The sequence below is a fragment of the Spermophilus citellus genome, assembly GCF_964194105.1.
Source record: "Spermophilus citellus genome assembly, chromosome: 5".
Taxonomy (NCBI): domain Eukaryota; kingdom Metazoa; phylum Chordata; class Mammalia; order Rodentia; family Sciuridae; genus Spermophilus; species Spermophilus citellus.
Genome location: NC_138186.1, coordinates 151,667,578 through 151,689,269, shown reverse-complemented (window position 1 = coordinate 151,689,269; position 21,692 = coordinate 151,667,578). Strand labels below are relative to the sequence as shown.

General features: G+C 38.4%; 1 protein-coding gene across 12 annotated transcripts in view; it reads right to left on the bottom strand.

Moving 5' to 3' along the window:
- The window catches only part of AIG1 (androgen induced 1), a gene marked incomplete at its 3' end in the record, with an annotated part of 233,542 nt that overhangs the window by 133,732 nt on the left and 78,118 nt on the right, over positions 1-21,692 (bottom strand). For all 12 annotated transcript variants that reach the window (XR_014022018.1, XR_014022019.1, XM_081294568.1 and 9 more), the window contains one exon: positions 16,317-16,418. Coding sequence is in view for 10 of the 12 variants with exons in the window: in XM_081294568.1 (XP_081150694.1) it covers positions 16,317-16,418 (102 nt within the window). The remainder of the gene's footprint in view (positions 1-16,316; positions 16,419-21,692) is intronic.

Sequence of the window (21,692 nt, the reverse complement as noted above, 5' to 3'; positions counted from 1 at the left end):
ATCAGGTCAACCCTTTAGTCATTGCAGGAATGAGCTTTCTGTAGAGAGGCAGCCTGCTTCAAAGTCAGATGGGCGTTTGAACAACATGCCAAGGAGAGTTCAAAATTTGAAATGTTACAGAAAAGAAGGTCGCAACATCTTTTAATTGTCTACTATCCTTGCAGAAGTTTGCTTTTAATATTTTTAGGCAAATATTACAGATCTACCCTGTGTGAAAAACAGTCAAAAAATGTGGTGAGTTTGTGCATATGTCTTCAATTGAATATAGTGCCGAGTGCCAAATGTCAACCAAGCTGATCACACTGTAAGTCCATGTAAAAGCCTAACGTGGTGGAATCTAGTTGCTATAGCTGCAAATCAAACAAATAAATGAGACACCATGGAATGCAGCAAAATATCTGTGGTCTGATTAGTTCACATTTGCCATATGTGTGAAGATTAGCAGTCAAATTCTGAGTTGAAGCAAAGTTCTTTGCGATAGGTGCAACTGAGGGGAAATGCTTAAAGCTACACAGGAAGATTTGAAGTCATCGTCCAACAATAAATCTCTTACATTTTATGTGAACTTTTAAGGAATTTTATTAACCTTTTACATTAGGAGAGTCTACAAACTCAGTGTTGTTAGATGCATAAAGGTTTGTCTCAGGGTGTTTTTCCTTGAAACTTTAGGCAGAATTTGATACTAACTTGCTACTTATTATATGAGAAGTTACAATAATTAGTTCTAGGGATATCTGATGCTATTTTATTTAATGATGTTTTATTTTACATTCTAGGAGTGACATTTATTGGGTCTACTGTGTGGCAGGCACTGTGCTTTTTACAGCCATGGTCAATCTCATGCATCCTACAACAAGTCCTAAGTTTCCCACTAGTGAACTTAGGAGAAATTTAGGCGGACTATTCAATGGAGAACTCTCCTCTTACCTCTTAAATCATTTACACTAAACTGTAATAATAAAGCCAGGGAAAATTTGGAGGTTACTTGGTTCAGTCACCCCTCCCAGATACCTCAAATGTCCGTGGCTATTATAAGTGCAGTCCATAGAAAGAATGGCTCTTTGGGGTTAACCTGGTATGAGAAGAATGGAAACAAAAGACATCCTATTGTGTGTGCAGTGAGGGCTACAGAGCTGCTACAAAGGCATGTTTACTCACATCAGCCTTCTTATCCTAACCAGGACAGCAGCTACATGAGCAGTAGAGCAGTCAGGGCTGGATGTGTAGGACAGTTGGACGTATTCCCAGGTCAAATGAATCCCTATATTTGAAAGGGGTTGCATAATGGTGGAGGAAACATTTCCACTAATCAGGGCTAATCCTTGTCCCTAGGTTAAAAGCATATCTGAATTAGATCATTATGTGCAAACTCACTCTCCAGATATGGATATAGAAATGGTAAAAACAACAGGAAATGATCATATCTGCTTAGATGAAAAGGGAAGTCTATTTTTTTTCTCTCTACCAAAAGGATAACAATGGTTTATGAGTGCCACAGTGTTGGATATGAATGTTCTCTGTGTTCTCCTGAAAGATGTTTGGTTAAATATAATGATAACTTATACTTAAAGGTAACTCCTAAACTGGATTTCTACAAGGCTAAGGATTGGTCAAGTGTGGCTGGCTGATGGGTGGTTCACTCCCAGCTTGGCCACTCATGAGCTGTGAGAACTTGGATAAATTATTATACAGGACACTCGGAGGCCAGCAGATAAAGTTCTGCTGTTTGAAGGGGGAAGACTAATCCTGAAGGTTATAAACCAGTGAGCTTGACAAGGATGCTGTAAAACACTGGAATGGATTGCTGAGAGATTATTGTGAAACATGAAAATGAAATGTCAATCATAAATGGTGTGGCCTAGATATAAGGTATCCTCATAAGCTCATGTGTGAGAAATTATAAGAGGGTTTAGTGGTGAACTGATTGTGTTATGACAGCCTTAACTGAATCAGTGCATCAATCGACTTGAATGGATTAATTGGGTGATAATTGTAGGAAGGTAGGGTGTGGCTAGAGGAGGTGGGTCACTAGGGGTATGCACTTGGGTTTATATTTTGCTCTGGTGAGTGGAACGTGCTCTCTCTGCTTCAGGATTACCATGTCCTGAGCTGCTTTCTTCTTCCCCACCCTTCTGCCATGATGTTCTTCCTTACCTCAGGCCCAGTGCAACACAGTCAGCCGTCTATGGACTGAGACCTCCTCTGAAAGTGTGAGTGCCAAATAAACTTCTACTCCTCTAAAATTCTGCTTCTCAGGTCTTTTGGTCACAGCGGTGAAAAAATTAATGAAAACACATAAAGTACCAGCTTAGGTTCATGTAGAGAAAATAATATCTTCTTTCCAGAAAGTGTCACCTGACTGGGAGGGTGAGGAAGGAAATATGGCAGAAATCCATTCATTCACTTAATCATTCCATTCATCCAACCATTCAAAGAATATTTTCTGAGACCTAGTCTGTGTTAAGCACTGAGCTAAATAATGGGAGTACGCAGAGGAAGCTAAGACCACGTGCCAGCACTCAAAGAACATCCAGTTCCAGAGAAATGCACAAATAAGCTGTAAATACTGTACAGTGGGTGCTATTGTGGAGGTAGCTAGAGGGTAATGAGGCTCTTATATAAGGGATGGAGGAAGAGAGGTGATTATGCAGGAGCAAACAGATGATGTTAAGGGAAGAGGCAATGATAAGTAAAGTTTTGACAGAGGAAAAAGGAATCAGAATAAACTCAATCTTAGGAGTCAGTTTGGTGAGACTGTGAAAGGTAAAGCTGGAGCTCTGTGGTAGCCACAGGTTAAGGGTGGGGGCAGATACTTGAGACCTCCTGGAGAAGCCTCACTTGGTGGAGTCATAGATGAACTTGGGAAAGTCATCCAGGACCTCAGTTTCCCCAAAGGACCAGGTGGTTCAGGGACAAACACAGTGGTTTAGATTCAGAACAAGTGGTCATGAAATAAAAGTTAGACTCAACATTTTCTATTGGATTGTCATGCTCTTGCTTCTCTTCACCAACCATTTTTTTTTATACTACTTGGATAAACAGGCACACAGATCCCATGAGGACAGGGAAGACCATCAATAAACCTTATTCTCTCCATGATCTGAAGCCAGAAGAAGGGTGTGGGACGATGATTCTAGACTCACAAAAGTTTCTTTTCCCACTTTATCTAAGTATGACCAACACAACCACCCCCTCAGGAACTCTAGATACGTAGAGGCCAGCCACCTTGGTTAAAAAGCAAGCAACTATCCATTGTTTCCAGTTCCAGCCCTGTTATAATCAGTTTGCTTCTCAATGGGACCAAAGTACCAGGCAAGATCAACTAAGAGAAGGAAAAATTTACTTGGGGCTTTGGTTTTTAGAGATCCAGTCTCCTCCATAGTTCTGAGTCCACAATGAGACAGCATGTTATGGAGGAAGGGAATAGCAGAGGAAAGCAGCTCAGTTCACGACAACTAGGAAGCAGAGACAGCTATACTCACCAGAGACAAAATAGTGACCCACCTCCTTCAGCCACACCCTACCTGCCTGTAGTAACCACCCAGTTAATCCATTCAAGTGCACTAATCCACTGCCTCGGTTAGAACTCTCATGATCTAATCATTTTACCTGAACAATTGTCTCACACAAGAGCTTTTGGGGATACCTCATATCTAAACCGTAACAGGCCCCCAGACTTTTTTATCATGAGATCCCTTGCCACACAATCTTCACCCCTCAGTTTCTTATTTCTGCATCAATGAATATAGTAGCTTTTCCTGCTGCTCGCCCTGCCCTATTGCCATGATGTGTCTTGGCCTTAGGAATCAACCATTCACTCCAAGCAAGGTCTCCATGTGGTTAAAATTTATGGCTCTGAAAAATCAATAATTTTCTTACAGACTATACCACCCTCAGTCTCTGAAGCAGCTTTAACTCAACAGCACACACTTAGGTACCTCAATTTAAAACAAAGAGCACATCACTATTAAATCCTAATATAGCCACTTGATGATCCTCATGTTCTTAATACTGTGGCTTCCCTATAGTTCTTCCTGTATTCACACTGAATTTAGCAAGTTGAAATTAACTAGGAAGACATTTGGTCTGAAAAGGCAAAAACTTTAAATCTTAGCTTAACCACACACTAATCAGGCAAGAAAGATGTAGAAGTTTTATCACAGAGTATAATGAAACTGTCAAAAATGTTGATGGAGGTCTGGATGACACTTATAAGCCTAAGGACAATGCCTAAGTTGCTTTGCTGTGTATTTGCTAAACCACAGGAAACTGTAAAAACACATAAGACAAGTCGAAACAAGGTTAGAAGAGGCTGGGCATGATGGGGAAGGGTCTAGGTATCATTTCCTCCATCATCATTTCCAGAGTGTGTACCAATTTCTAGATTCTAAGGAAAAGGTAGGGAAAAAATTGCTACCCTTTATGACTCAGAGACCAATGGGGGGTTAATAAGCAATCATATGGTAACCAAACAATGCACTAAGAGCAATCAAGGGTGCACAAACAAACTGTTAAGGGTGTGGTGAGAAGGGACCCACTCAACCTAGGAGACCAAGAACCGCTTCACTCTAAGAAAGGAGCCCCCACTGCAACGCCCATTCTTTGAGAAAAATAAACATGGGCAGCAATAAGGAAAAGGGGCTGTAAAGAAAGAGGAGGGAGGCAGGAGGTGTAGAGAGAGCCTGCAGGCTCAGTTCACCTGGGAGACAAGGAGATGGGAGATGGTGAGAGACAATGGATATGAGGAGGTGGGAGCAGACTGGGGAGCTACTTGAAGGTCCAACAAACAGGATTTGTCACCTAACTATATGGGGATGTGGTAGAAGAGCTTTAGCATGCGTCTCGCCCTTATTGAAATGGCAACATAAAACAAGTGATGAGATTTAAAGGATGGGTTAATGTAATGCATTTGTCTTAATGTTTACTTCAGGGTCCATGTGTCAAATGCAGTGTGACGTTGCACATAGTTGCACCAAGAAGCACAGACTTGGGAATGACCCATGTATATATTGCAGTGGTTGAAGTCATGGGGGAGAGTAAGAACCACTCTGAAGAGAATATGAGAGAAATATAGAGGACTGCTGTTCAGAAAAGATGAAGAGAGTAGGTAGATTTGGACTGGGGCGGAGGGGAATAACAACAAAATCTCAGTTCCCTATGAGAGCCTTTCCCACAGCTGAAGCCCACCCCTCGGTCATGGTCTGCTGCTAGAGCCCCATCAGTGGAGATGCTCAACCACAGGCTGGAACGTAATCACCAGGTTATCGTTCAGGTATTCCTGCATCACATCCTGTATGGACCAGATGATCTTGAGAACCACAAGTCTAAGACTCTGGGATTCCATGGCAGAAAACACAGTTTCTCAGCTTCTTTCCACTTTACTTCCTTTGGCAACTACATTGATATGAGCTGAGGTTGCAGCATCAATTAAAAGAGAACTGGAAAGGATACAGGTGTGGACCTCAGCCAAGGCATTCAGTCTGTGGCTCATGAATGATCCGTCTGTGGAAGTGAAGAAGGAAGCCAGTGCCTGTGACAGCACCCGCCCGCCACTTCCCCTCCCCAAAACACGAAGACCTAGAGGCTCATGAATGGAAAACAGATGAGCGAAGTTTACTTTGAAATATCTTTGGATTTAAGGATTATTGGGGAAAAGGATTTGAGTAAACCACACTTAGGGTTTTGCTGACCCCCCCAAAAAAATCTGAATAGAACTTATAGACCTTTTGACAAACTAAATACCACTGCTGGGCCTGCTTATCTTTTAAACAAAGTAAGAACAAAGAGAGAATGTAAGCTAAGTAATAATATTAGCCTTGAATTCTACCCATGCATGGAAAATTAGTTCCATAAAGAGATTTTTGATGGCATGAAATTGTCTTAGAAATTCATTGTCTATTTCATAAATACCCAGATACAATAAACCAACATATAGAGGTACTTTTCAATAAATTTTATTCAGCCTATTATTTACCTGACTTGTAGCTCTTAGATGTTCCAGGGATGTGTTATTTTTTTTAAAAAAAAAAATTTAGTTGTAGATGGACACAATACCTTTATTTTATTTATTTATTTTTATGTGGTGCTGAGGTTTGAACCCAGTGCCTCACGCATGCAAGGCAAGCACTCTACCACCAAGCCACAACCCCAGCCCCTAAGGATGTGTTCTTTGAAACATAAGTTCAGGCCATCTCAGACAGCAGGAGCAATATAATCTGTACAAAAAAGATTCCCTGGAGGAACAGCAGGCCATGCATGCAGGATTTTGCTGCAGTGCAGCTGAGACTGAGTGATGTAAAATACAAGTTAGAAAAGAAGCAAAGAGTGGGGTTGCCTTCTCTGTCAACTACTATGAAGGAAAGAGAGAAAGAGGAGAAGAAAGGGAATGAGAAAACTTGCACATATCATAATCTTTTTGATAAGATCAGTTTATTCACACGAAAATATTCACTGATCATCCATGGTTGGAGGCGATGCTATAGAAGCATGAGATAAACTCCATAATAGGAACAAAGATGCTGACCTTATGGACATGACAGTCTAGTAGAGGGAGACGGACAACAAATCATAAATACAACATATAAGCAAAGTCATATTCCATGTCGAGGATGGTAAACATCACGGGGGATGGAAGAGGTGTGTACAGGGATTTTCCTGGGCTGGCAAGTACGGGGTGGTTGTGGTACCTAACTGACTTCTCAGGGTTGGTCTAACAGAGAAAGCAGAATTGGGCATAGACTTAGAGGCAGTAAAGAATAGAGCCAAGTAGATCTCTGGGGACACATTTCAACAAGAGGAGGGTACCTGGTGGGTTCAAAGAGCAGCAAGGACTGCAAGGAGTTCAGCTTTATCTACTGATATCCACTGACTCATCAAATGGCTGCTGAGTACCTGTGTTATACCCAGCGCTATGCCAGGTGCTGCAGGGCTGAAGAGAAAAACATTAATCCCCAAACCTCAAGAAGCTGAGAGGGTGGATGGTCTGACTTTGCCACTCTATCTTCTTTATTCTGGGAGTTTTTTTTTTTTTTTTTTTTTTTTTTTAGTACTAAGTATTGAACCCAGGGGTACTGTACCCCTGAGCTACACCTCCAGCCCTTTTTATTTTTGATTTCAGCAAAGGGTCTTACTAAGTTACTGAGGTTAGTCTCAAACTTGTGATCCTCCTGCCTCTGCTTCCCAAGGACCTGGGATGACAGGCCTGAGCCAAAACACTCAGCTGATTCTCGGACATTGTAAAACTCCTTTGTCCTCTATCTCCCTCATCTCAGCCCTGTCCTGTATCCTCTTTCTTATGCCCCTCTCTTTTCTTCATTGCCCCTTTTCCTTTTCTCTTTCCCCTCCTTCTTCTCTCTTCCCCATCCTGGCCTCTCCCAATCTTTTTAGTTTTCTTTCTCTATTTCACAAAATTATTCACAATCTTCTCAAACAATAACTTAAAATACATTGTTTCCTGACTTAAAATGCATTGGGTTGAGATAAATAAAAAAAAAAAATGAAGTTAACTACAACTCAAATTGAATACATTGACATTTGTAACTGATTTAAAAAGAATAATCAAAAATCTTCATGTCAAAATTCAAATCTGCAAAATCTGATGTAAGAGAATTGGACTTGGTTGAACAAACAACCACAACTGAAATTTCACAATGGGAGAAGCCGTCATCCATCAACTCTGACCTACCACAGCTCACACGCAGAACACCATGCAACATTGCTGAAAGGCTCTGCCTCGTGTGGTACAGCTCCTCTCCTGGTTCCTGATCTTTGGGGTCTTACTTGTTTTGCGGGGGGATCCTAGAAAGGGGTTCCTAAGACATTTTTCACCTCTCTTTAGGTTTCTTTTATTTTGAAAACTGCCAGATATCTCATGGTTACTTTAGCACACTATGTGAAAAATTGAGAAAGCCCAGTTTTTCTTTTTTTCCTATGCAATGTTTATGAGGTTTTCTTTCAACCAACAGCTTATTTCATGAAGCATCCAAGCATTAGGGTGACACAGACTCCATGGGTCATAAAGTGCACAATCCGTGTAATCCAGAGCTGGAAACTGTCCATAAAGTCACTCCATCTACCAAAAACATGGTATCAGAGCTGATTTCGTGCAAAACTAGAGATCATCCAAGTAGCATTTAATGTCTTCTCTTAGGGGAAAAGACGGATGTATAAAATCTTTCGTAATTACCAAATGTCAAAATAATATTGAACAGAATAAATAGTTGCCTAAATTAAGGTTCTCTTGAGGATTGGTTACATATAACAAGAACAACTGACGAATCAAGCATGAAGAGAGCTGGGGCTTATTATTTTTTCTCCCCATAAATTACATGGGGGAATGAACAATTCCTGCTGTGATTACAAGAATATCAAGATCTCATCTGCTTTAAGATCTGTGGTAATAATAATAATGTCTTAACCTTCTGCTGTGCTTTGCATTCTCACAGGACTTGATAAACATTAATTAGGTCTTCAATAAGCAGAAACATTCATTGTTGGTTTTTCCTGATTTAGCATCACTGAAAGTCCATGCTCTTTCTAGAGTTTAAATGGTTATTTATTGCTTTTAATGTATATTTAGTCCACTGACAATGCTTTAAAATTCTTATCAGCAGAAGAGAAAGGTTCAGGGCTCTATTTCTACAACCAAGAAACAGACCAGAATAACAATAGCTTCTCCCTTGCAGAATGAATATGGCCCTTTGGGAACTACTCTGTTGGCTTGCAGAACTGTTTTCCTATTTATCTTTCTACACCACATACATGCCATTTCCATCCTTTAAAAGTGATTATGTTTTTTTTCTTTTTCTCATCCTGTACCCAACAATGCCTAGCAGGGTGCTGTACATATTGCAGGTTTTCAATAAATATTTGTTAGATTGGATTAAATCAAAGCTCAGCTCCCATGTGTTTCAGGCTTTGCAAAACTGTCTCCCACAACTGTTCTCTATATAGTTTAAAAACTGATTTGTTTGCTGATATTACCTCTTTATACTTTTTGGGTGACTATCAGTGGTTAAAGGATAAAGTAAATGTGACATTCTTCTAACCATCAAAAACAAATGCACAAACATCCTTTTAGTTGCCAACACTTAGTGAATGTCTAATGGGCATCATGTGCTATTGAATGGCTGGAAACACAAAGATAAACAGAGCTGCAAGGATAGAACAATTTTTGGTTTTAGATATTGAACTGGCTATAGTTAAATGTGCTTTGTTTATATGTTTAGATTTTCAATTGTAATAAACTAAAATTCTGTGGAGTTTTTTTGTTTGTTTGTTTGTTTGCCTGCAGATTATACAACAAGGCTTTCTATCGCCTCTTCTCTTCTTCAAATACACTCTAGGATTGGTTATTGAGAGAAAAAAAGTAAACAACAGAATGGAACCAAATGACACCTTCTTTATTTACAATTGCTCAACTTCTGGCAATGGTAGTATAAATTAAAATGAAAGCCCTGTGAATCTCAGATACGGAGAGTTTTCTTGGACTTGTTGTTTGCCTGAATTTGGTAGTTGTGTGCTATGAATTCGAGATTAGACTGATGATGACATTCTTTGAGATGGTGCCATGATTTTATACTCTATGTTTCAGTTCTGTGGTTCTACTTTAGATCCCTTAAAGTTATGTTTAGCATCTTCGAAGGGTGGATGTGATTCTGCATGTGAACAGGATATATACTCTCTTGGTATTCTTTTCTTTATAAAGATCTAAACAGATAATGGCAGTGTATTGTAAATTTTGAAAAAGTGAAATTTTAGTGATGCCTCAATATCCCCCACAAATAAGCTGTGAGTACCTATAACCCTTGTGGTATGGCTGGTCCCTGACATGAGTACCCCTCTTTGCCCTCCCTCTGACTCAGTGACATTTAAATATAACAATGAAATCCCCTCCATCCTGGCCCCTTAACAAGGTATTAACCTGCTTAACTGAGCTTGCTCCCTGGATGCTCCTCCTACTTGGACTTTGAGTGGACTGATTCGCCATTCCTCCTGTCTCTAGGACCTGGGAGTAGAAGTCCTTTAATTTCATATGCCTTTCCAGTGGGATTTCCACAGCTGTGTTGGAGTGATACTTAAAGACTCCAAAAACAGCATGTACTTAACCCATTCACTACACAGGCAGGCAGGCCTAGAGAGTCATAACCATTTACAGGAATATTGAAAAGTTACAAATTAAACAATAAAATGCATTATCCTCCTATATTGTCAGATATATGTTCACAAAAAAACTAGAAAATTTTCTGATGTAATTAGTAGCAAATCATGAGATATTTATAAATTGAAAATATAAAAATTAAAATATTTAATAAAACATGAATATAAATGTTACAAAATTTTATTTTTCTTGCCTCATTTCAGCAAAATCACCAAGTACAATGGATGTTACAATAGAAATTATTACAAAATTTGACCTCAGATATTGCTATCTATCCTAGTTGGCAATCTATGCTGGGTTCACAAATCTGACTATTCCAATATTTTAAGACAATGACAAAGGAAGCAAGCAAACACACAGAAGTACCTGTTCAAAATCCGGGATGGCTCTCCGACCTTAGGGGTCCGTGGAAAGAAAGAGTGACCCACTGGAATACTTTATTCTTATATAGTGGACATACAAGGGGAGGTTCCATGGAATATTCTATCCCCAAAAAGGCAAAGGGGTAGAATTACAAATGAAAAGGTGAGTGTAACTCAGCCCCACCAGGTGACGCCTACTCCTGGAGCCACACCTCATTATCCAAGTTGGGGTAAGGCCCAATGTGTTGCGGGCTGCAACAACAGTTCCATTCTCCATTACTCAGGACTTTAAGGTGTGTACAGTCCAGAGCGGTTCCCAACACTCCGAGAGTAATAATCTAAATGATCCATCAAAAGAAATATAATCATTATCAAAATATGAATAATTTGAATGCTTTAATCAAAATATATACATTAAAATAAGTATAAAGCCTTTCAACTGAATTATTTTCATACATTTAAAAATACTATTTTCAAATTAAATATTCAAAATCATATTTTAGAATTAAAAGCAAATACAAATTATAATTGATAGTTATTAAAACTTTAGAATTGAAACAAAGTTGAAAAATACTTAAAATCTGATGATATATTTTTCAAAAAATTAAATGATCTATGATCCCATTTAATGTTCATGTTTTAATTTCTAATCCTCTAAAGAATCAGCATCATGCTTTATGCAGGTTGTATCTATAGTAACATACATACAAAATTTGAGTAATGTAAATTAATATTACAAAATATTCCTCAGTCTCCATGTGCAAATTCTTTTTGTCAGTAATTCTGAAACCATGAATTGGAACATGAAGAAAGGCAAGGACACAGCCATTCATCTTTGCTAGGAAACAAAATTCATTGTGAAAGAATCTACTGAGCTCATATTATCTCAGAGGATTTGACATGTTAATTAATTTATCTTTTCTCTTTCCTAAATATTTGTGTCACTCAATTTCCCTAATGTTTCTAAGTAGTGTTCATCTCCAAGAGTAAAAACTTTAACCCATTAATGATTCAAGAGAAAATTAAGACTGTCAAGTCCAAGTTCCAAAGGCTACATACATGCTTAACAGGTCATTTGTTTGCAACATTAAAAATTAAGAACAAGGATCTGCAACTTTGTGATTCATTCTCCAGCATGAAGGTAATTTTGTGCAGTGTAAGTATATAAACAATGGACCAAATGTCCAGGACTGTGCTTCTATTACAGGAGACCTCCCTGGTTGTTCTCAGCTAAGACTCCAATGTCAGAATTATTTCACATTCAGTAAGCAGCTTCAGATGTCTCCCTTTACTAGTTCATTCATTTAGGATACACAATAAAGTTATCTAGATATCACTTCCTGAGCACATGATGATGTGCTTTGGTTTGACATCTGGAGGGGTGACTTGCAAAGCCCATCTTCACCTGCAATTCAGACTCTGGAAGTAATGAATGCCCTGAAATTTTTTTCTTTCTTTTTTTTTTAATTGTATTTTTTTATTGATTATTTAAAGCATTACATAGCTCATGATATATCATCTTTCATACATTTGACTCAAATTGTGTTTTGAACTCCCATTTTCACCCCAAATACAGATTGCAGAATCACAACTGTTACATATTCACATTTTTACATCATGCCATATTAGTGACTGTTGTATTCTGCTACCTTTCCTATCCCCTACTATCCCCCCTCCCCTCCCCTCCCCTCCCATCTTCCCTCTCTACCTCCCCTGCTGTTGTTCAATTCTCTCCCTTTTTTTCCCTCCCCCTTGCCCCTCATAACCTCTTATAATTCTATGTATCATTGAAGGTCTCCTCCTATTTCCATGTGCTTTCCCTTCTCTCTCTGTTTCTCTCCCCCCATTCATCTTTATTTACTGTAGTCTTTTCCTCATGTTCTTCCTTCCTGTTCTGTTCTTAGTTGTTCTCTTTATATCAAAGCAGACATTTGGCATTTGTTTTTTAGGGCTTGGCTAGCTTCGCTTAGCATAATCTGCTCTAATGCCATCCATTTCCCTGCAAATTCTATGATTTTGTCATTTCTTAGTGCTGCATAATACTCCATTGTGTATAGATGCCACATTTTTTTTATCCATTCATCTATTGAGGGGCATCTAGATTGGTTCCACAGTCTAGCTATTGTGAATTGTGCCGCTATAATCATTGATGCAGCCGTATCCCTATAGAGCGCTTTTTTAAGGTCCTCAGGGAATAGTCCGAGAAGTGCGATAGCTGGGTCAAATGGTGGATCCATTCCCAGCTTTCCCAGGAATCTCCATACTGCTTTCCAAATTGGCCTCACCATTTTGCAGCCCCACCAGCAGTGTACAAGTGTACCCTTTTCCCCACATCCCCGCCAACACTTATTGTTGTTTGACTTCATAATGGCTGCCAATCTTACTGGAGTGAGATGGTATCTTAGGGTGGTTTTGATTTGCATTTCTCTGATTGCTAGAGATGGTGAGCATTTTTTCATGTACTTGTTGATTGATTGTATGTCCTCCTTTGAGAAGTGTCTGTTCAGGTCCTTGGCCCATTTGTTAATTGGGTTATTTGTTATCTTATTGTTTAATTTTTTGAGTTCTTTGTACATTCTGGATATTAGGGCTCTATTGCCTCTTTCATACATTGGTGAAAAGATAGCCTCTTCAACAAATGGTGCTGGGAATACTGGAAATCCACATGTAGTAGAATGAAACTGAACCTCTATCTCTCACCCTGTGCAAAACTCAACTCAAAATGGATCAAAGACCCAGAGATTAAGCCAGAAACCCTGCACAAAATAGAAGAAAATGTAGGACATATTGGCTCAGGAAATGACTTCCTTAAAAGACTTCCAAAGTGCAAGAAGTAAAATCAAGAATCAACAAAAGGGATGGCATCAAACTAAAAGCTTTTTCACAGCAAAAGAAACAATCAAGAAATGAAGAGAGACTATAGAATGGGAGAAAATTTTTGCCACCTGCACCTCAGATAGGGTGTTAATCTCCAGGATATATAAAGAACTCAAAAAAACTTAACATCAAAAAAACAAATAACCCAATCAATAAATGCCAAAGGAACTGAACAGACACTTCTCAGAAGAAATACAAATGGTCAACCAAATATATGAAAAGTGTTCAACATCTCTAGCAACTAGAGAAATACAAATTAAAATTACATTAAGATTCCATCTTATTCCAGTCAGAAGGGCAATTATCAAGAATACAAGTAACAATAAATGCTGGCAAAAATGTGGGGGGAAAGGTATATTCATACATTGCTGGTGGGACTACAAACTGAGGCAACCACTCTGTAAAGCAGTATGGAGATTCCTCAAAAAACTAGGAATGGAACCACAATTTGACTCAGCTATCCTACTACTCTGTATATATATCCAAAGGATTTTAAATCAGTATACCATAGTGATACAGCCACATCAATGTTTATAGCAGCTCAATTCACAATACCTAAGCTATGGAACCATCCTAGGTGCCCTTCAACAGATGAATGGATAAAGAAAATGTGGTATAGACACACAATAGAATATTACTCAGCCATAAAGAAGAATGCCTTTATGGTATTTGTTAGTAAATGGATAGATCTGGAGACTATCATGCTAAGTGAAATAAGCCAGTCTCAGGAAACCAAGGTGCAATTTTTTCACTAAGTGAAAGGTAACCTACAATAAAGGGTGAGGGGGAATTAACAGATATTCAGTAGATTAGACAAAGGGGAATGAAGGGAAGAGACAGGGGATAGGAAAAGGAAAGACAGTGGAATGAATCTGAAATAATTTTCCTATGTACGTATATGAATACACTGTAGTGTGTCCTACCATCATGTATATCCACAAAAATGGGGTCATAATTAGAATAAGATACATTCTATGTTTGTGTAATTATATCAAAATGAATTCTACTGTCATGTGTAACTAAAAAGAACAACAAAAACAACAAAAATACCTCTCTCACCCTGTGCAACTTGTTTTTCAGTAATTCTGGAACCGTGAATTGGAACATGAAGAAAAGCAAAGAAAGTGTCAAGTGGTTTATCTTAGAAAGCTGAACTATGCTGCTTTGAAAACAAGCTTCAAAATATCCCAAAAGTGTTTCTCCTATATTTTCTTGAGGTACAGTTGTAAAAGCTACATGAAGTAATAATTTCTAAGAATCGATTGACGTTTTGCTTGTTGAGACAAAATATAAACTAGTAGAAGGAACACACACTCCAGGCCAGAGAGGCCTTGGCTCAGACCCCATTTCTCCCACCCTAAGCTTATTGTTTTGGGACAAATTATATAGCTTCTTTGAGCCTCAGTGTTTTTATTTGTAAATGAGATAATAATTCTGTGTTCACAGTGTCAGTCTGAACACTAAATGGTGCAACTACCATGGAATGAGGGGTGACAGAAGAGACTCCAAAAAATGTACATATTGGTATTGATAAGCAAAGAATTATAGAAACTGGTTACACTGAATTCATTTGCCGGTGTAGTACATATGTATTGATCCCACCATATGCCAAGCCCCTGGGCACAGTGCTGAGAATTCAAAGGCTGTTGCTTTATACTAGGAGCTTGACATTTTTATGGGGCTGCAGATGTGCATAACAGAGACAGGGAAGTGGTATGCAAGCACAAATAACGGAACAGCAAACTTCGCAAGGAGAGTTAGCAAAGACTTCTTAAGGAAGTCTGTAATGATGGCAGCTAGATGACCTAGAATGTACCAGGGAATAATAAGAGGGGCACCTGGGGCAGGTTGCAAAAGCACGGAGCTATGAAAAGGCTTTTCACCTCTGAGAAGAGTAAAATGTTGAAAAGAGGCAGAGTACACTATTGGGCACCTTAGGTGGTTAACTTTAACCCATAAGAGCAGCTTATGTTGTTTGAATATAGCTCAGATACCAAGGTAATCTGTCAACAGTGTGGCTCCAATTGATCGCAAAGAAAATTTCAGTTCCCTGACATGTGCCACTTTCAATGGGCTGGCCTAAGAAAGGTTGGCTCCAGGGCCCTCAGTATGCTAGTGTTTGTCAGTACACACCACTTTTCTTAAAAAGTACTGAAATTGGAGACAGAAGGGAAACAGTTATTTTAGACCTAGGACTCATGATTTCTAGCTCTTCATTCCCCTGTAATTTCTGTGATGGGTTGCCCTTTTCAAGAGGAACTCCCTGGAACCTATTCTAAAAATTGCTGTAACTAAAATACATGTTTCATAGCTAATAACCCAACAGTACTCCATTCCAGAAGCAGAAAAGGAGGGTGACACAAAATATCTCTGCAGAAAATATGTCTTCAAATTTTGTAAAGTGGTGTGCGAACATTTCAAAGTAATCTACTGGAAACGATTGAAGGGAACACCACAGCTAGAGCATCAGAAAGATGCACAGAAAGAAACAGCCCAGGGCCAACAAGCCAGGAAGGGCAGGACTTGATGAAGCAAAGAAGCTCCTGCCTGGACACCTCCAGGGGCTGACAACGATTCTCCCAGGGAAGTAACAGTCTTGCTGTTCTTATGGGGGCAACTGTCCATGCACAACAGTTGCTTCCAGCACAATCCCTGGGTTGTGAGGTGGAGTTGGAGCAGAGGACTGATGATTGTGTAGGTGGAAATCAATCTACTCCGTAGTCTAGACAATGACTCAATTCCATGATGGAACATTTTTAAATTTACATGTGGTATTCTCCTCTAATGATAATCTCTCATTATTATTTTCTGAGATTTGATGGCTAGTTAAGTCAATGCCATGGGAAGTCTAAGATAGAATATAGTTCTAGAACAGATTCTGTTCAGTCAAAGGAAGCCAGTTGTCTTAATCTACTCACCATTCCGTGATTCAACCACCCTGGGATAAAATTATCAAGCAACTTTGGGTATATCATCTCTCTGTCACAGGCATAGATGGTCCAGAACACTGATACGACGAACTGAAAAGGAAAATAAATATTTTATTTTGAGTTCATTAACTGTCTACAACATACAGTCTGTTGATTATCTGTTGTTAAAAGAACCCAACAGAATTTGAAACTGATGCTAAAAGTCAGAGAATAAACCAGCTCATGGCTGTAAACATGGGTCAGTTAGTGGTGACAGTTGGGGTGCCTCCTCTCTCTTAGGACTCCCAACTATGTTCTCTAAGGCAGAGCAAGAGGGAGAGGAAAGAGGCCTGTCGTCAGGAGCAGCACCATATCAGGGCTAACTGAGCTGGTATGATTCCTCTCAAGAGGGTTTAAAAGTTCGCTGGTGATTTTCTCGGATCCCATTCCCCACTTTACAGAGCTAGCACACATTCAAGAAGTTGTAGCCTTCGTCCCTTTTCCTTGAACCCATCATGTGGTTTAAATTAATCTTCACCTTCTCAAGTTTCCATTCCACCACTAACAGCACTGAAACCACTGCTTATAAAATGTCCCAAAGTCACATTTCCAGCAAATGTATTAATTTATACAGCCTCAGCAAGGGCTTTAGCTGTGCTGAAAAGCAGGGTATGTGGAGGGTAAAGGAAGATTCCGGGTTCTCTTGGAATAACTAAGAAGTTCATCTGCGTTTCAGAAGTTTGTTTTGGCCCATTAGCAACATAATCATTGAAAGAGAGTAGAATACTAGATTTATGTTTTTACTATTCTTTGAACTAATAGGGAGAAAAAAAAATTCAGATAAAATAAAGAAATAAGTGGCCCATGGTCTTAACCTTCAGCATAGAATTTAAAAGAAAAAGTACATGCTTTTATAAATGTCAAAAAATAGAGTAAAAAATATGAAAAGGGAGACGGTCTAGAAGCATCATAGTGTTTATATAATGTTCTCAAAATAAAAAAAGATACTTCAAAATGAAAATAATGCAGCATGAATATTAAACAAAAGTTTTTATTTCATTTTCTAGTTATTAATTCTCTCACATTTTATTAATATAAACAATAAATAGTATAGTGCCATTTTTAATAAAACACTTTGTTACACCTGATGCTCAGACTAGCACTCAGAAGAGTCCCAAAGTTTTCCCACTGTGAGTTATGATATGGGTAGTCTTAGCCAGGACACAACACACAAAAAAAAAATCACCTTTCACATTTAAGTGGAACATTCATTATTTTATAAAATATAATGGATGATCATTAATTCAAAAGGCAATAGTACCAACCTAAGTGTCCTTCAATAGATGAATGGATAAAGAGAATATGGTGTGTGTGTGTATATATATATATATATATATATATATATATATATATATATATACATATATATTTTCAATGGAATATTACTCAGATTTAAAGAAGAATGAAATTATGGCATTTGTCACTAAATTGATGAAGTTGGAGAATATCATGCTAAGCAAAATAAGCCAATCCCCCAAAACCAAAGGCCGAATATTTTTTCTACTATGTGAATGCACTAGGGGAGAACAGAGTTACCTTAGATTAGATAGAGGGGAGAGAAGGGAGGGGAGGGGAAGTGGGAAAGGAAGAATAGTAGAATAAAACAGACATTATTACTTTGTGTGTGTGTGTGTGTGTGTGTGTGTGTGTGTGTATGACTGCTTGACCAATGTGTTTCTACAACATGTACAATCAGAAAAAATAGAAATTATACTCCATCTAGGGGGTATAATATATCAAAATGCATAAATGCATTCTACTATCATGTATAACTAATTAAAAGAAATTTAAAATGTTTTTAAAAACAGGCAACTGTATATTAATTACATTGCTTTAATACCAGATTGGATCCCTATCTTGCTTTTTTTCACTGTAGTTTATAAATGCACAAGATTTTTTTAAAAAGAAAAAATCTATTGTTTGCTTAATGCTAACTACCATAACTTTTCAAGTACAATGAATAGTTTTGAATTATCCATAATTTAGAATTATTTACTTCAGATTTCATTTATACTGAGTATCCATGCTGAATGCATTCGTAAGGTACATATTTGATAGTTACTTCAAGTGTTTATCACATTACCTCTCAGTATAATCTCCTTATAGCAGGCTGGAACACAAATTATTGTATTTTTTCCTTTCAACAAATAGAGAAATTAAGGTTTTTCTTTTCACTTTAGTAACATTTGTTTGTGTGTAAGGATTCACATATCATAAATGGAATGGAACCTCACTATAACTTCAATGATTTTAATCTCGCTAATTTGGGTGCTAATGTAGACAGAATCTATTGTGCACTTAGTTTATTTTGTGAAGAAAGGATTTATTAAGGAACTACACACACACACACACACACACACATACACACACACAGAGGCATGTGACAATTAATTGTAAAGCATGTAAATTTTTTTTTCTTTGAATGACCTTGCAGTTGGTGATCTGAATACTTTGGTGAAGTCTGGATTACCAGAGATCAAGGTGGTGTAGGGACAGGCAGAGTCAGTGGAGTCAGGGATCCCAGTCACAGTAGGCAAGGGGAAAGAGGCCTTTAGCAGGGGATAAAGTAAAGTAGGCACAATTAAAAAAAAAAAAAAAACAAAACAGGAGATCCGGACAATATTTAGAGTGGCTAAGATCAGAGTCAAAGGAGAGAGGAAGTTAGGGAATTATCCACAAGCAATACCCAGAAGAAAGGGATTAGGACCAAGTACTCTTTCCTTTTTAAAGTGAGATGAAGCACTTTTGCTGCCAGTTGGAAATATGCTGAGCACTGAAAATGATCTAGAGCACTACTGTGGATAATGTGCTAGGAAGCCAGTAAGATATTTAAAGAAAGACTGTCAAGGATCAGGATACTACATCTGAGGTTAATGGGATGGTTTTGTAGAGGAACCAACAGAATACTGTCCAGAGCTATCGTAAGATATTTTAAAAAGTGGATTTAGAAAGAGGATCCTGGGAATTTCCCAGTGCTGTGAACTGGGTAACTCTCATAGACAGAAGGTCTGAAACGAGGAAGCTATAAAATCAGAAAGAACACCTTTCAGTGACTGAGCAGTGTTTCTAAGCTGTTATCTAGGAAGGAGTAGTTCCCAATGACATACATCAATCACCTTCTATTGAAACACAGTGGACATTCAACTAATGATAGTCCTTCCTATTTTTACTCTCCTCTTGTTGTATAGATTTGGAAAATCTGAGTGAAATCAATCCATCAGGGCTGATTTCATGCCTTAATGCCAGGGTGTTCTACTAGGTTCCATAGCGGTTCTACCCTTAGACTTGGACCCAGGCTTTATAGCCTGGCTCCTCACAGTATGGATCAACAGCACCCATGTCACCTGAGAGTTTGTTCCTATATGCAGAAGACCAGTTCTCACTCTGTTAGATTCTGATCCTAAATTTTAATAAGATGCTGAGGTCATCCATGTGCACATAAAAGTTTGAGATATCTTGCTTAGTGAGGCCCTTTCCAGCCACCTTGTGCCTCCTGCCTTCCCATGGAATGAGGAGATCCCAGGTCTGGAGGCCTCTTTACCCAGAGACTACATTCCTCCCTTCTAGGCCACACCCAGGTAACCATGACTCTGGAATTCCCTCCCCAAACACACACAAGTATGACTCATGGTGCCTCCTCCTCTGGTTATGAACCCCGGGTGGACTTTGTAATAAATGTGTATTTACCTTGATCTGAAAGGGGGTTAAGACATGTCTGTTTCTGTAGGCTAAGCACCAAAGTTTCATGTTTAATCCGGGTATTCACACATAACCACAAAGCCATGCAGTCCTGAAGAGCCATTGGTGGAAATCCCTTCACCTCTGCTATATAATATCACCCACTCATGAGAACAAAATTCCATCCTGTTCAGTCCCCTCCTCCACACAAAGCCAGGAGATTATACTGCCCTTGCAGCAGAGCAGGGCAGAATCCTGGAGCCATGTCACAATCCTGATCACACAGGCTCCCACTCTGTTCTTTCCACAATTGTTTTGACTGTTTTAAGTCCTTTGCAGTCCCAAAGTTCCATTTAACTTTCAGAATCTCAGCTTGTTAGTTTCTACAAATATCCTGCTAGAATTCTCACTGTGACTGTTTGAGAACTGACGTCTTCACATGGAGTCTTCCAACCCATGCACACAATTTACTTCTCCATTTACTGAGGCCTCCTTTTAATTTCTCTCAGCAATGTTTGTAGTTTTCAGTGTACAGATATTCACATATTTTGTGGAATCCATCCCTAAGTATTTTATGTTTTGTGAGGTTATTGTACAACATATTACATTTTTGACATTCTTTGTTGCTAGTCTATAAAAATACAGCATGTTTTTGAATATTGTCATTGTTTCTTTACTTTGGCTAAATTCACTTGGTAGTTCTAGTAGCTATTTTGGGTTTTCATTTCTACATAATAAGCAAATAAGAACAGTTTTCCTTCATTTCTTACAATTTCTATGTCTTTTACTTTCTTTCCCTTTTAATTGTGCTACCTAAGATCTTTGACACAATGTTGGATAGAGTGATCTAGAATGAGCATCCTTGCCTTCTTCCCTAGTGTAGGGAAACTATTCAGTCTTTCAACATTGAAGTTTGGTATTAGTTGCATAGTCTTCTTTGGTGCCTCTTATCAAGTTGAGGAAGACCTCTTCTGTTGTCAATTTACTTGGGAGATACATCTATACACACATACACACACACACACACACACACACACACACACTTATCATAAGTACTATATTTTTTCAGATGGTTTTATTGCCTATCTTGAGATGATCATATAATTTTTCTTCCTAACTCTGTTAATATGAAGAATCATATCAACTTATTCTGCACGTTAAGACAACCTTTCATCCTCGATCATCACGTATTATAATTTATGTATGTATGCTGCTGGATTTGATTTGCTATTTTGTTAAGGATATTTTTTATCCTCTATTCATGAAGTATACTGATCTATAATTTTCTTTTCTCATGATGTCTTCATCCGATTTTGGTAACAGGAAATTGCTAACCTCAAAAAGCAAGCTGAAAGTGTTTTCTCTCTTTTCTGAAGGACTTTGTGCAAAACCAGTATTTTTTTTTCTTATCCAAGTGATAGACATCTCTAGCAAATCTCTCACAACTTTTCTTATAAGCAAATTTAATCATGAAGTGATTTTCTTTAATGAATAGGACTATTGAAGCTTTTTAATTGTTCTTAATTGATTTTAGAAATCTTCATCTTTTGTGGAATTCCTCCATTTTGTCAAAGTTTTCTTTTTTGCTATTTTTGTTTTATTTTTGGTTTTGGTGCTGGGGAAGGACCCAGGGCCTTGTGCATGCTA